The sequence below is a fragment of the Rattus norvegicus genome, chromosome 8 (genome assembly GCF_021556685.1).
Source record: "Rattus norvegicus strain SHRSP/BbbUtx chromosome 8, alternate assembly SHRSP_T2T, whole genome shotgun sequence".
In the NCBI taxonomy this organism is placed as follows: Eukaryota; Metazoa; Chordata; class Mammalia; order Rodentia; family Muridae; genus Rattus; species Rattus norvegicus.
This window is the reverse complement of record NC_141541.1, coordinates 12,234,345-12,251,567: the sequence shown is the minus strand read 5'-3', so window position 1 is coordinate 12,251,567 and position 17,223 is coordinate 12,234,345. Positions and strand designations below refer to the sequence as shown.

Below are 17,223 nucleotides of genomic sequence, written 5' to 3'. Positions count from 1 at the left end.
CAACCAGTCTTTGAGTCATTATTCAGAAATGTTTTTCTAAAGGCAAGAATTTAAGCACATGAAGCCTTACTGAGAAGATATATTACCATCCTTAGGGGTGGAACTATCTTCCTACTCAGTAATGCACAGCAGTGAACTAAATGTAAAAGTTCACTGTGACCTGTGAAAAGCCAGGGAAGTGATTCATAAAAACAAGAATCATGTGCACTGAGAAGACCAGAGGGCCTCGACATCATTCCTAGGATGAGAACAGTCATTGGGGTAGATAGGAACAAACAGCCCATTAGCAGAATCTATGTCTTGGCATGTCAAAACCATATTTCTTCTGACATTCCCCCAGAGGATTTTATTAAATTCTGGGCAAGATTTTCCAGTGTCCTCTCATATTTCACCTTTACTCAGGCTTGTATAAGAAATCAGAAACCTTAGAAAGGAGGATCTAACTGAAGGAAGAGGGGAAGGGATGAAGGGAGGAGAGGAAGGAAGACAAAAAGGATGGAAGGAAGGAGGTGGAGGAAGGTTCTAGTCTCCTTCAAGCAGTGTGCAAGCTGTGATTACTTCCACAGTCTTCTCCTGACGTGGGAGGACCCAGCTCAGAATAACTCAGATGTCACTCCAAGGAGGATGCATCTCTTACAGCTCACAGAAACTTAAGAGTGAGCGTTTCTACTGCTAAAACTTGAACTGAACTTAACCTGTGTTGACACTTCAAATCTAATCTTTTTCACTAATGACCTCCCTTCTGGGTGACATGAATTGTTTTATTTATTGTGCAGATTCTTGCCAATGAAAGAATCAGCTATGATTGAATCTCTGCATACTGTGCTAACAAACTTCTGTATAATTCCATTTATGGTGTAATACGGTAGGCCACTGCTATGCTTCTGTTCCTCATAGAGTTCTTGGGCCACTGTGTATTCGAAAGCTACAATTCAATGTTTTTTTCTAATATATAGCCCTACAATATACTAATTTTTTCAATCTCCAAATAATCTCACAAAAACTGCTCAATCCCTGGTGCTGGGAACCTCGATAACTACTCGGTGCTAATAAAGCCATGGCTATTGGAAGGGAATCCACAATTTACTACCCTACCACAAGTCCTAACAGTCATCTATAGACAACTGTCCTTACATCCACCATTAAGTGTAGTCTTCACCTCTCATCAAGGGAACTTCTCTTTGTGACAGATAGGGAGCATTACAGAAATCCACGGCCAACCAAGATGCAGAGTTGTGGAGGCTAGACTCAACGGATACATCTACAAGACATCCCCACATCTAAGGCTCATGGGCCACTGTGGACAAGGAGACAGAAAAGTATAAAAGTCAGAGGTCAGGGAGTTCTCTGTGACATTATATCTCCTAGCAACAAGTATTAAAGTGTCACCAACATGGCTGCCCAAAAGTGAGTTGAACAAAGATGATACCAATGAACATGACGAACTGGATGATAGAAAGCCCAAAAGGACTCAACCCTACACAAAGAGTTCTAGGCAACTGAAGAAAGCTGGGAGAGGGAGAGGAGGCCTTCCCTAGGACAGAGCACTAGCTGGTGCAGTACCAATGGCCATCACTGAAACATGCATACAAGTTACACTATTCAGAATCTACAGGTTCTATTTAGGAGTTTACATGCATATGCAAATATGTATTAGCATGCGATAACAAGTAATGAAAAATGAGATCATGAATCTGAAGGAAAGTAGTAAGGGCTAATTGAGGAGGAGAAGGGAAAGGGGAAACATTGTAACTAAAATACAAACTAAAAAACAAAACAAAACAAAAAAGCTATACTCTGTTAATCTTTATGGGCCATGCACACTGTGAAATTGAATTGTTTGGAGACAGCATGCTGTTTGAAAAGACAAACTGGAAAATGAGAAACATCTTCAGGGGTGGTTTGGAACATTGCTGAAAATATCTGGTTTTTAAAAAGGAAAAATAATATATCTTTAATTATTCCTGGGGGCAAGAACTCATCCATAGAATAAGCAGGAGGAGACCATTTAGTTAAAATATAATTTAAATGCCATTTTAAATAATTAATTCCTGTATTTAATCTACATAGCCTCATTCAATTGACTTTAGGCATTAGATACTCTATAACAAAACACAATATTTCATTCACATACTCAAGAGGATATATATTTGTTTTAGTTTGTATTAGGGAAATGGAGAACACACCCTCATGTTAGGAAGCCCATAAAAGTTCCCATTTGTAATTCTTGTCACATTTTAAATATTGCTAGTTTCCCTTCATTCTTATAGACCATGACACATAAAAGAGGTCAACTGATGGAAGTATGCTATGCATAGGGATTGAATTCTTTGTGATTTGAGAAGATCTGGGTCCTAGGATGGCAGTAAAAATGGGGAAACGAAAGAGTGGACAAAGAAGCTTTGCCAATATGCTCCTAGCTCTGCATCTTTTCTGCTCTATGAGGCTGCAGCCCCTGGGCAGTGAACTGTTGGCTCCAATCCCACCATAAGCAGGAGAACTATAAAGAAATTTGGAGCAACTGCAACAGATTTATCCCAAGTTAACCTTGCTACTGCCTCTGGTCTCGGGCTACTTGGTATATAGCTATGGCATGGAATTCTTCTGTCTCCCAAGTTCTGAGTCTTTTCCTTTCCTTTCCTCTCTCTCTCTCTCTCTCTCTCTCTCTCTCTCTCTCTCTCTCTCTCTCTCTCTCTCTCTCTCTGTGTGTGTGTGTGTGTGCATGTGTGCCTGTGTGTGTCACACCAGAGATCAGCCTCACTTCCTCTCCTCGGATGCTAGTCACTCTGTTGAAAGTCACATTTGAAGCCCGAGTCAAAGCTCCTGAGTAGTGAAGAGAGAAGGCAGGCGGAGGCAAACCATGTATAGACACAGAAGAATGCAGGCTTCATAAGTGGTGGTAGAGATGGATGAGGACAAGAGAAAGACAGTTTTGGGAATGGAAGACATGTTGCCTGTGAAAGTGGGGTTTATTGGCAAACAGACCAAGAGTAGTTGCTTTAAAAGACCACTGCTACACTCTCTGATGTACAGACTTCAAACCCCAGGTTCCTGCTGCTCCAAGCTTATTTCTTCCAGTTCCACTCCCTACAAAAATCCTCACGAAGCTGTAAAATATTATACTTTTTGGACATACACTATTACTGGATAAACGCCTCTCTCCCTTTTCTTCTAAAGGGTTCATACTCTGGGACTCTCCTTGAAAACTTTGGCCATGTCTCTCAGAATTTCCTTTTCCCTTATCCTTATCATAACACTGTGAAAACCTTAAGTCTTGTGTGCTGCCTTACTGGAGAGGTGGGAGTGTTACAAGTAGAGAAAGCTACATAAAGATCATCATCTGGAGGAAACCAGTTTGCAATGGAAGCCCTTAGGTACCTGGGCTTCACTAACTAAAGGGCTCTGAGAAGCCAATTGTATGAACTTTCAGGGCACTATGAAAGGGGCACACAGAAGGTCCAGGTGGACCTGCTTCTATTCTCTCCCCACTTTTATCCCCCTTGAAACCAGGCCACAGGCCGGATACAGCATACAGCCGGGCTCTTCTATGAACACCCAGGTAAAAACTGCCCTTGCTTTCCAGACTCAGACCCGCCTCTTTTACAACGTAACTATCTAAATAGAGATTAGATGGAACTGTGGGCAAGAGCAGCAAGGACAGGTCTAAGCAGAGTGTGTAATACACTAAACACAAACCATATTGGTCTAGTCCATTCTTCCCACAGATGAGTGCAAACCACTACATAAGCAGTTTCTTGGCAATACATTGGATGTACATTTAGACTGTTAGTAATGTATGCACACTGCTTTAGGAAAGTCATCACTGTCAAACCCATTGTCTCAGAAATAGCTCTGCTATGGAATGAAGGTGTGAAGTGGAGTAAGGCTGAGGGACTAGCTGTCTCCTCGACACTCATTCATCCATCCACCTGTTTAACATTTTTCACAGAACCTGTTGTTCTTTGACCTATGGGTCACCTCCTGCACTGCAGAGTGTAAGCCCTGTGAGGGCTGGAGTTGGTGAGACTGTCTGTTACAACCCCGGACAAGTTGGCTGGTCTTTACTGCCTAAAACTAAAATCACTATGCCCGGCCATTCAAAAGAGTAAGTTCTCGATATCAAACAAATGGTCCTCCTGCTTGCAAGGTAAGCATTGGACACAATGAAATATTTATTTCTCTGATGATATAAAGAAACAGGAAAAAGAGGGAGGGAGGCAGGTAAAAAAAGCAAATAAGAAAGAGAAGTGAGTTGAGAGAAAAGAAGTCAGAAGAGGGAGAAATTTTAGTTAAAAGTAATAATGTCGAATTGTGGCAATACAATGGTAATTATTGAGGTGGTAGAGCTTGGCTTGAGAATACTCAAATAATGGAGTGAATGGACAGGAAGACAGGAAGTTTGTACAGAGAGGGCAATGAAAGACTGTACAAACTTGGATGACAGGGCAGAGCCCAATAACATCATGAGACTCTCTAGATCAGACCCCACATCCTCACAGAGAACCTGAAGAATCGTCTGTCCAAGCATCAGTGGATGACCTCATACCCAGAAGTATGTGGGAAGTCAAACTGTACTCTGTGGGTTATTAATTTGAGGAGGGCAGAAGGGGGAGGGAGAGAGAGAGAGAGAGAGAGAGAGAGAGAGAGAGAGAGAGAGAGAGAGCAAAGTTGAGTAGGATAGAGCTAAGAGGAGTTGGGAGAGTAGCAGGAGTTAAGTATCATCAAAATCCATTATCAAATTGTCAATGATTGATAAATTATTATAATCCTGGTGGGGGTTGGCCACTGTATTAGAGATAGCAGTGCCATAGAAAAGGAGGGGTGGAGGCAGAAGAAACCACAGCATCTCCAAGTCTTTCTCATAGCATGAATGAGATACATGACTTGTGAAAAAGGCTGGTTTTCTAACACATGGGAGGTCACAAAGACTTCTGGAGATAATGTGGATACAAAGGAGTAGGAAATTGAGACACAGGACTTGAAAAGTACTGAAAGTGGGTGTACTGATATAGTCACTGCCTTCTGAGTACCTCCCCAGCCAGGCATTGTATGAGCACATTTGAGACCTGGGCGTTGACTTGGGGAAAATAGTCAGTAATCATGAGACCATAAAATACCAGGAATGCTCTAACTCAGTGAGTTACTGCAAAGTGGCCAGCATGTTGACTGGGTGTTAATCTTGCCCAAGAACACTGGCAAAAATTTTAGGGAGGAAATAGCACTTGGGTGAGGTTTTAAATCTGAAGAACATTGGTCTAAAAATAACACATCCTGAAGGAAGAAATATGGGACACTGAGGGAACACAAGTAAGTTTGCCTTAGGCAGCACCAGGAAAAAGAAAGCTTTTAATGGCAGCATATAATGCATGGTTTATTATGCTTTGTACAGGTTTTATCCTCGTACAAAACGTATTCCTAGGCATTATCCTGTAGGATACGACAGACATCTCCCAGTGGAATGTCATTAGGGTCTAACAATCACATGCCAGGCCAGGCCCTGGATAACACATCTTTTTAATTTTAAGAGAGAGAGAAAGAGAAAGGGAAAAACAGGTAGAAGCTACGTGGGTAGGGAAGTAAGGAAAATCTTGGAAATATTATAGATAGACCTAATATGATCAAAATATATGAAATATCTGAAAAATAAACAAACCATTATTTTGAAGTCTGACTATATTTTCATTTGTGCGTGTGCGTGTGTGCGTGTGTGTGTAAAAGAGTGTGCATATTGCGCATGTGTTTGTGGAGGTCAAAGGATAACCATGGGTGTTGCTCCTCTTCCTTTGTGAGACAGTGTCTACTAACAGCCCTGGGGCTTGCCAAGTAGACTATACTGGCTAGCCACCAAGGCTCAGTGATACTTTAGTCTTTGTCTCCCCAGAACTTGGGTCATAAGTCAGAGTTACCATAGCCAACCTTTTAAAAAAGCTATTCACGGGTTTGCAAAACAAGTATTTCACTATCTCTACAGCTCATGACTTCAGTATGTCTGATTGAATGGCATATCCACATGCCATGCTGTATATATGGATAACAGAGTACTACTATAGAACGTTTGCTTTCCCCTTCCATCACATAGGCTCTGGGGTTCGAACTTGAGTGAATGTGGCAAATATTTTTGCCTACTCAATCATCTGCAGGTCCAACTTTTTTGTATTTATTACCATTTTATTAAATGCCTTAAGGAGTCTAATAACAAAGACATGTACAGGGAACAACTACATATCCATCAAGTGGATTCTCAGCCTGATGGTGGTGATGGACATTTATTTTGTCACTGTTTAGTCTGCATCTGACACACCTTCAGGATCAAGTTCTAAGCTCGAAGATAACTCTGATCTCTTATTCTACAGTTAAGGTGCTAAATGTCCCCCAAAGGGCATTGAGAATCATTTAAAATTACACAGGTAATAAGCAGCAGTGGCTAAGCTCCAACCCATCCTACCTAAAGATAAGGCCACACACTATCATAAAGTCTACTGATACACAATAGAACTTAGCATGCTGGAAATCCGCAGAATTAGCAAGATTGTACTGTTGGTTGCTTCAAATGGGAGTATGAATTGTCACCAACAACAAACAAGAAAAAGTAAGAATAAAGATGAATAAAAAAATTGGGAAAACAAAGACTTCATGAAGTTCACAGGCAAATGGAGGGAACTAGAAAATATCATCTTGAGTAAGGTAACCCAGTCAAAAAAGAACACATATGGTATGCTATATACCACAAGGACACTTGCTCAACTACGTTCATAGCAGCTTTCTTCATAATAGCAAGGATGTGTAGTAAAACAACCTATATGTCCCTCCACTAATGAATGGATAAAGAAAATACGGTATATTTACATAATGGAATACTACTCAGCTATTAAAGGCAAGGATGACATGACATTTTCAAGTAAATGGATGGAGCTAGAAAATACCATCGTGAGTGAGGTAACATAGACCCAGAAAGACACAAATGGCATGTACTTACATCTAAGTAGACATTAACCATAAAGTATAGGTTAACCATGCCAACCCACAGGTCCAAAGAAACTGAGTAGGAAAGAAGGCTCAAGGGAGGATGTGTGAATCTCACTCAGAAGAGGAAATAAAAAAGACATCAGAGGTGGCTGAAGGGAGGGATTTGGATGGGAGGGGGGTGAAGAGGAGAACCAGGATGGGGATCAAGTTTGGTTAAGGGGCAGGGTGTAAGAAAAAAATTGTTGGGGGACATCTCTAGGACTAGCAGGAGACTCGGAATGGGGAAGATTCCTACCAGTGGGGGAATATGAAGACTGAGGTGCCCACATCCTGTAACAGATGGGACTTCCAATGGAGGGGAGGGGGCATCAACCCACCCACAAAACCTTCAACCCAAAATTTGTCCTGCCTATAAGCTACTCAGGGATAAAGATGGAGCAGAGATTGAGGAAAGGTCAACCAATGACTGCCCAACTTGATACCCATCCCATGGCAAAGAGCCAACCCCTGGCACTTATTGATGTTCTGCTATGCTTGCAGACAGGAGCCTAGCATAACCATCTCCTGAGAGGTTTCATTTAGAAACTGATGGAAACAGATGCAGAGCTGCTTCTCAGAAATAAACCCATATACCATCGCCAAAACATCAGGCAGAGCTTGGGAGTCTTACTGAAGAGTATGGGATAGGATTTGGGAGCCAGAGGGGTCAATGACACCACAAGAATACCTACAGAGTCAACTAACCTAAGCCCATATTGGCTCACAAAGCCTGAACAGCTAACCAAAGAGCATGCACTGGCTGGACCTAAGCCCCCTACTTATATGTAGCAGATGTGCAGATTGGTCTTCATATGCATCCTCTAAGAATTGAAACAGAGTGGGTGCTGTCTCTGACGCTATTCCTGCCTTTGAATCCCCTCCCCCTAAGTGGACTATCTGATTGGACCTGAATGGGTGAGGATGTCCTTAGTCCTGCTGAGACTGGATGTCCCAGGGCAGGATGGTACCCAAGGGGAACTTCCCCTTCTCTGAGGAGAAGGAAAAGGGTAATGGGGGAGGGATTTGTTAGGGTGAGTCTGGGAGAGGCACTGTGATTAAGATGTAAAGTGAATAAATAACTTAATTAGTGAAAAAAATTGGGATCCTTCTGACTCAGTGTTATAATAGAAGTGCAAGACACACTAAAGTATCAATGAAGACATCAACATTACCTCCAAGGACCATGCCAGCCTGACAGCACTTTCTCAGACGACATGCTGGACAGTTTTTTCTGCGGATTTTATCAACAATGCAATCATTTCTTCCGGCACATAAATAGTTATGCTGCCCTAAAAATGAGAAAAGTGCAAGTTATTCGTAGGTTCTAAAGACTAAAAGTCAATAGGTCTACACAGAGCATCAGGCTCATGGCCCCTGCAGCCCACCTCTTGCTAGCCACCACTGCATGCTAAAAGTGAGACAGAGCCACTTTGTACCTCACCTTTGAGTTGAGGGCCTAAATGAGATAAAAGTGAGTGCTAAAAACATTTAAACAACTGTTTACATGTAAATAAGGAAACTGTGACTATTAAACTGAATGAAATTTTTATGTCATGGCAGACAAAAGGCTGGGCATTTCAGCATGTAAATTTAAGTGGCAAGGGGCATTCTGACAGTTGAGCACTCTGATATGAAGTTGCAGTCTAAATGGGTTGATATAACCCACATCTCCTGCCATGTGTCACTCCAATGGGCGCCTACTGAAGACTAGAATGGATACACAAATGGTACTAATGGATCCACAGGACCAGGAAGCTCAGTTCACTCTAATGATAACCATCTTTGAAACTAAATGCTGGGCCATCAGGACTGGGAAGCAGACACACCATCACCCAATGTACAGTTACGGGTTAGTCTCCATGTAGTCTGCCTAAAAGAACATGGCATGCATGCAAGAGTCACCTATGAAGGTAGCATGGAGCCCAGGCACTGTCTCTGAAGCTCAATGCTGGCCAGAGCATCCATCCCTTGAGAATGTAAGGGGCTTCATTTGGGTACCATTCCTTCAGGTACATGGGTGTATGTTTAGGTTTAAATTGTCAAGAACAAATGGACTGGCTTTGTTCCAGTGTTACTATGGAAATCTATACAGTTTTATACCTTGGGATGATAATCCAGTAAAATATATGTAGCCTCCACTTTTCTAAGAATAATCTTCCCAGCTTATGCTCCAGTTTTAAGACGGAGCACACTATGGCCTATCTGCTTGTTGGTTGTACATCATAACTTTTCCTTGGTCCAATATGACATGGTCAGTCTGCAAGTCTATAACAAGGCAACCTATTAAACTACTTAGCTATCTATCCACATATTCTCCAACAGGAGATAACCACATGCATGTCAAAATGACAATCCCAATAGGAGATGCTGTCTAGCTCCCAATGAATATTTACAGCAATGAATGACACAACATGATGATATTTCATCCTCCTGGGGAAATTGGTTGTCTATTTCAGAATGGGAAAAGAAGGAAAGAAATAGCAACTATTACATTATACTATGCTTTTCCTTTGTATTTGTGTGTGTGTGTGTGTGTGTGTGTGTGTGTGTGTGTATGTATGTATGTATGTAAGCATGTGTGTGTATATTGGGGGGGTGTACAGTTGAAGGCAAGAAGTCAACCTTTAGTGTCTTTACAAAAGATCTCTCACTGAGAGCTGAGGCTTGCAAATTAGACTATGTTGACTCCTTAGTAAGTTCCTGGGAGCCATGTGCCTCTGCCCCTTGAACACTGTGATAAAAGGCTCACACCATCATACATGGCTGTATGCACTGTTTCAAATGTGCTACCTCAGCACTCCCTCTCCTTTTAAATGTTTATACCCTTTCATGTTCTTCAGAGTCTAACATGCTAAGTACAGCAGTCTCACCAGTGACTCCCATGTTCTTTGATTCCCTCCCCTCCTCTGATTCATCCTTCAGGGATTTGCTTACCCTTTCCTGTCTAGTCTAACCTGGATGATCCCATAAAACCTTCGGTGCTTTTCTGTGGACCAAATGCTTGTTTCGTACAATCTGCATGCCTGTTTTTCCTAGTGGAAGCTGAATTTTAATGCTTTAACACATTTGTTAAAATTTTGATAAACATTTGTTGGATAAATATATGCATCTTAATGCTTGTTGTTCACTTTTGGACATTCAAATATAGTCATACACAGCTATATGACCTATACAATTTTATGTATTGTTATGCATAGTAAATTAAGATAGTCATTGTTATCCTGTCCAAGCATTTTATTATATACCATTTATATATATAATCCATTGCCTTTTATAGTACTACACCATGAATTAAATGTATAATACAGCAATTCTCTCTCTCTCTCGCATGATGTGTATTTGTGTGTGTGTGCATATGTGTATGTGTGCATGTTTGTGTGCATATGTGTGTCTGTATGTTTGCATGCATATGTGTGTGCATGTCTGTATATGTGTATGCATGTGTGTGCATATGTGTGTGCATGTCTGTATGTGTGTATGCATGTGTGTGCATATGTGTGTGCATGTCTATGTTTCTGTGTGTGTGCATGTGTGTCTATGTTTGTGTGCATGTGTGTGGGTGCTTCTGTGTATATGCATTCATTGATGGGTGGGTGGGTGTATGCACATGGAAACGAGATAACAACTTTGATTTTCTCAGATATCTTTTGGGCTCTTACTTTTCATAATTCATTATGTATTTACTTCCACATTTTTAAAATCATTCTATCACTATAAAACATAGCTGCTGTCTAAAACATTCTTTTGTTTTTACCATGGTAATTTTTAAGTTATATTTTTATTGTTTAAAATAACTTTTAAATTTAAATACATTTTGATCATATTTTTCCATTCCCCCCAAGTCCCTCCAAATCCTCTGCTCCTCCCAGCACACTCAGATTTAAGTTCTTTCTCAAAACCACATACAACGACAAACCTCCAAATGAAGACAACAAAAGAAAACCACACACAAGAAGGAAAAAAACCACCAAACTATAACAAAAGAAAACCACACCGACACATGTGGTGTCCGTATATGTTTGTCAACTACTCCTGAACAGAAGGGTTGTCTTGGGATGATTGATATAACCAGTGCTGATTTTTCCCAGCATGGATAAATGACAATTCAGTTGTCAACTTTTACTTTTGTAGCTAGGTTTTCAGTCATTCATCCATTATTTTTTAAAAAATAACAAAATAAAATATAGTAAGATAAAATAAAAACTATCATATTACATTTAGACAAGACAAACCAACAGGTGGAAATTATCCCAAAAGAAGGCACTAGAATCAAAGACCCACTCAATTAACACAAATGAAGAGTGGGAGGGCATGGGGGATGTGGGAGGCACTATGGGAAGAGACTGTTAAAATTAAGGGGCATTTGAAGGGTAGAGTGGAAACCGAATGAAGTAGAAACTTCTTAAAATATATACATCCGTGAAGTTGACCTAAATGAAATCTCCAAATAATGGGGGAGAAGGAATCTCCAGCCAAGCTCCAGTACTCGGATTAGGTTACAGCTAATGACGTTGTTGACCAAAGGGCTAATGGGAATCCCCAAACAGCACAGTCTGTTGCCAGTACTATTGGGTCGCTCTCCACAAACTGATAGCAAGGACCCATTGCTGAAGACAATACCTATATTGAACATGATGGTGAGCTGGTATCTCCATAGAACCTTCACCCCATGCCTCTTTGGTACAGGAAAGTAATCTGCATGTTATCAAATGAATAACACAGACACCAAGGCAAGCACAAGCCCTTTACAACAAGGGTATACTGCCTGTCAAATATGCTGGGCAATGGTGGCACAAACTTGTGAAGTAACCAACCCAATACTGATTTGATTTAAAGCCCACTCTATCAGATGGAGCCCATATGTAGCACTGTTGGGTGATCAAGAACCTAAAACTAGACAGTCCAAGGATAATGGAAAAGCCAAATAATACTGGTCAAAAAAGGGAAAAAATGTAGAGATAAAATGTCCCCTAATGTTATTTCTCTGTACTCATAGATCAAGGCCTTGCTCAACTCTCACCAGAAAAGCCTCTTCCTGCAGCAGATGGGAAAAATACAGAGACCCAAAGCCAGACATTACACAGAGAGTGAGAGGCCTTGGGACACAGACTTAACTGGTGAGTCCCCATCAAATCACTCCCCTCAGAGCTCAGGGAAACACAGGGAAGAGACAGAAAGAGTGTAGGACCCAGAGGGAAAGGAAGACACCAAGAAAACAAGACCGTCTAAGTCACAGAAATTTAGCAACTGAATTAGGTCCTGTGTGTGTGTGTGTGTGTGTGTGTGTGTGTGTGTGTGTGTGTGTGTGTGTGTGTGAAGAAAGCAGTAGAGGTGAAGAAAAAGAGAACATAAAGTTGGGTAGGTAGAAAGATGAGGAAGAACTGAAAAGAGCTGAGGAAGGAAGAAAAAGCATGATTATATATATAATATATTATATATTTCATATATACATATATATAATATATATATGATGAATACAATTTCTAACAGAAACAAAAACACAGGTAATGTAAGCAGGCTCAAAGAAGAACACTAAAAGTTGACCTCTGCTTAAAGAGTAGACTTTCACAAAGCTACTGTGTCCATGAAAACAGGAGTAGAAGACAGGACACAGCAAGCGCAATGAAGTCAAACTTCAGATGAGAAAGAGAATTGTCTAGGACTAAAATCATGACAAAATGAAGTCTTGGTTATAGAGCGGTGCAGCTGTATGTAGTGGGAGGCAGGAAAGGCTATGTAGAACTTTTCTTGGCTCTTTCCATGTTTCTTCAAGGTGAATGGCTTAATCCTCTACAATCCTTCCATGATTTGGGGCCCAACTTGGGCCCAATTTCCATATACTGAGCCCTCCAAAACTGTGAGCCAAAGCAAGCCATTCTCTCTTTAAGTCACTCTGTCAGTTATCTGGTCACAACTGTACAAAATCAGGACAATGCAGTTTACTTCAATGCGACTAGAAATGTAAATATTTATCAATTATTTCTAACTAAAGGATATTTTGTAGAATTTAAAGGCTTTATACACTCTTAACAGAAACAGGAGCAGCTAGAGTCAATTTTCCTCAACCCTCTGTTAGGTATTCCACTATGGATGAAGAAAAATTTGATTGATACACTTAAGTAGGTACCTATGGAAGAGAGTCCTGATACTCTGCCAAGCATCCTACAATGGACAGAACATCCCTAACAATGAAGAATTATGTGGTCTCCAAATATCTGCAGAACTGTTTTGTGAAATAATGGTATAAATTCTTGGCCCCATCACTTTTCAACAGATATTTTCTACTTCTGTCTACTGTTGACTGGACTAGGAATCAGACTACTAATCAGATTATTGACGTGTAGCCTTTTCATCCAAAATACCCTGCAGTCTTTGGAGAATTTGTTGATTAAATAATGGGCAAGCAGATAGGATGCTCTTTCGTGGCAAAGAATTTGGTTTTGTGGAAGGCTGTGTCAAAGCCATGAAGCTTATAGACCATTTGTGTCCTCCAGAGATCATGCTATGGAAGCATTTAATACCATAGAGAGGCATAAAAAGGTGAGAGCAGATGGGATGGGCGATTACAGCTAATCTGCGCATGCCATTCAAGGCCCGAGAGAATAGTGATTTCATGCATTACTTCACGAGAGGGTTGGCTATTACATCCAGTTTTCTGGGTCTCAATTTGTCTCTTTGTATCAACATGCATCATTCTCTGCCTCAGAACTCAGAAACCAAGAGAGTACTAGGTGTGTCCCCTCAACTTGGATCAGAACCATGATCTCAAAACAGATCACTTTTCTTGTAACTCATCCGGCTTGTGGTATTATGTTGTTAGCAACAGAAAAATGACCCAAGACAATAGCTAAACATAATTTAAATAAATTCAAGAGATTAAAGCACATTGAATGTATAAATACCATGATTATGTAAAAAGGAACAAATGAGAGAAAGACACAAAACTCACTGGAAAGTTCTAGAAGATTTTAGGATACAAATTACTCACTTTGGAAGTTGATAATTTAATTTAAATAACTGCCCAGCTCAAGGCTTCCATTATAAATTGTATTTTAAAAATAGCAAATTTCCATTTTGAAGAAAGAAACAGGAGAGTGATTTGTAGGAGATAAAATCAGAAAGGATAATAAAAGTAGAAATGCATCCTTTTGCTGTCTCCAAAGAAATAACTACCCCTTGTGATACCTAAAATGACCATCAAAACACCCATGCATTTTACAACTGTGTGTCTTTGTGGGGTCACTTCTTCATTTACTTCAACCAAAACAGCATATTGGATGTCCTTGCAGACAGGAGACGCCATCTGTCTTCTATGAAGACTAATACTAAAGTGACTTACAAACTTGTAAAACAGTGCCATCCTTTCAGCTTTTAAGCATATTTTAATTTCACTTTGAAATGAAACAAGTAGGATTTGTTCTGCATGTACCCTGTCAGAGATTCGTGAAACACAAATTAAGCAGTCATGCTAACAATCAGACACTTGTAATCAGAATTTTACTGCGCATTGGATTCTTTGTTCAGAAAAAAATAATATCTGATAGATTGTTATGGTTTAAATGAGGAAATCAAAGTCTCAAAATATACAAAATCTGGGTGCTGGAAAGCTGGCTCAGTGGTTGAGAGTGTGCCCTGCTCTTCCAGAGGACTGAAGGTGGGCGCCCAGCATCAACTTGGTTAGCTCACACCACCTGTGAGTGTGGCTTCAGGGAAGTGAGTGCCCTCTTCTGACTTCCATGGGCACCCTCACACAGCTGGCATGCAGTAATACACACACACACACACACACACACACACACACACACGTGTGCACACACACGTGCACACACCAGCAATTTGAGGTGCCAAGCACTGGATCTAAACTCCTGCCCTAGCAGGTGCTCACAACCACTGAGAAATCTTTCTAATTCCTGTAACATCAGCTTTAGTTTCTAATATGGTTGGTATGTATAATCTTTATATACACACGATCTTTGAAGGTCTCAGTAATTTTAACGTTTCTAGGATGCTCTACATCTCTTTGGCCTACTAAAAACAATTTTTATACAACTATTGAACTTACTTTCACTATCCACGTTCCCACCTTTTAGGTCCATAGCCTTGAACAACACATTTAATATCCCGGGGCTTTCATTTCCATATCAATAAAATACCATTTCAGTACAGCAAAGTAAATAAAACCTTCCACACTTCAGCAGGTGCAGTCTAAATGCTCACTAGGTAGTAATTCTGATGGTTCAATAAGCAAAGACTTATTGACTACCTACTATTTGCCTGTATAACTTTATAAGAAAATATCCCAGAAGTTTATCTTTACTCCCATTGAATGCTTTTTCTGGAGTCTGGTTTCATTACATCCTTCAGAGACTGATTTTTTATTGAGTTAAATATCCACCTTTTTTTGTTCACCAGGTTTGTTATCTAACTACAAAGCCAACACGGCAAATTCATTACAGCCTAAACTCTAATTCAGTTCAAATGGTATCTACCCCCTAGAGAAATGACCTGTTCAGTCTATTTTGTATATGCAATTAGAGATGAAGACGAATGTTATACATGGCTTAGGTACTGATGAAAGGAGCTAAAAAGAGGCTCTCATAAGGGCTGAAATGCAGTGTAAGCCATAATTTATCACATAATTTCCATCAGTTGGCTATTTTCTCACCATTCTGAAGAAATATCTTTAATATGGGGTCTACATAGTTGGAGGCACCTTCTGATCTTTCTGTCTTCCAGTATAGATTTAAATTTCATTACTGAAGTTTGGACTTTACTGTTAAGTTTCTCTCATCTAAGTCTCTTAACCTTATCCAGTTTTTTTGTTTCTGACATTAATTCTTGTTTCTCAGATGCTGTTCTCATTTATAGTAATCTGAAGTTTATTTTTTGTGGCTTCCTTCTGTTTCTCCCAGTAAATGCATATTAAGTATGCTTTTTTAAGGCTAGTATGCTATTCTCTGGAAATAGCGTTAAAATATATAATCTGTTAGCATGCCACAGAGGAGAACATGGAACAAGAAATTGGTGGTCATCAAAACTTGACACACTTCAGTTCATGCATCCGAGCTGGTATCTTGAATGAGTGAAAGAGAAACTAGAGAAGAGAGAGTGAACTGACTGACAAGAAAGTGAGACTCACACAGGGTCAGTCCATGGCTACCTGTGAGCCTACCAGGTCACAGCGGCAGAATGTGCAAAAGAGATCATCGGACAGACTGGAGGTCACCATCAGGGCTGAGAGCACTCAGCAGAAGCAGAGTGCATGGGAATGGGACAGGGTTGAAGAGAGGAATGGTGTATTCTGACTTCTGTTTAAAAAGCATGACTTTAGCATCTAAGATGGGAACAGAACCGGGAAGTAGGGGTAGAGACAAGACCATCTCCAGCTGTTACAATAAACCCTAAGTGTAATCATTGAGGATCACAGCAATGTGGTCAGTCAGGAGGTTAGAACAGATGAGACTTTTGTAGACATATGCGGAATGTAGGGACAGATCAGTCACAGAAACCTACTTAGGACACATCCCAGCATTTTTCATTCTATTTAGCAGTTAGCCTCTGTGGGAAAAGAAATGGAAGGGGAGAAAGGAAGGGGAGGGGAAGCATTGGGGAGGGGAATGGTGGAGTGGGGAAAGGTAGGGAAGGAGAGGAGATGAAAGGAAGGGGGAGGGGTGGGGAGAAAGGGAAGGAGAGGAAAGAGAAGAACAGGAGGGGTGGGGAAGGGGAAAGGAGGGGAAAGGGAGGGAAGGGGAAGAGGAGAGGAGGTGGAAAGGAAAGAGAAGAGAGGGGAGAGGAAGGGGTAGGGACGGGAAGGGGAGGGGACCTCCCAGACAATGTGAAGACATAATGGTCTGCTTACAGTGAAGGATCCTAAGTTAAGATATTAATTTTTAATATCTCCTTACCCCAAAATGAATTTTTCTTCTAAAACATTCAGGTATGTAATGTGAACCTTCATTGATGTCGATGAGCTTTTATCCTAAGTGCTAAGGAGCACTAGACACTAGTAGATGAACAAGACATAACATCATGGTTAGGAGAGAAGGCTCCCGCTACTATCTCAGCTCCGCCATTTTTGCACTGTTTGCTTAGGAGAGTTCCTGGCATTTAGGAAGTATTTATTAAATGACGCTCTGGTTAAATCTGCTCATTACCCAAATGTTGAAACTCTCAAGCAGATTAACCATCTAGAATATCTGTTTATAAGTGTTTAAGCAT

General features: G+C 40.6%; 1 protein-coding gene across 1 annotated transcript in view; it reads right to left on the bottom strand.

The window, feature by feature from the left end:
* Positions 1 to 17,223, bottom strand: part of Pgr (progesterone receptor) — a 58,937-nt gene that overhangs the window by 29,385 nt on the left and 12,329 nt on the right. Inside the window, 1 exon segment of the mRNA NM_022847.2 lies at positions 8,178 to 8,294. Within this exon segment, the coding sequence (NP_074038.2) occupies positions 8,178 to 8,294 (117 nt within the window).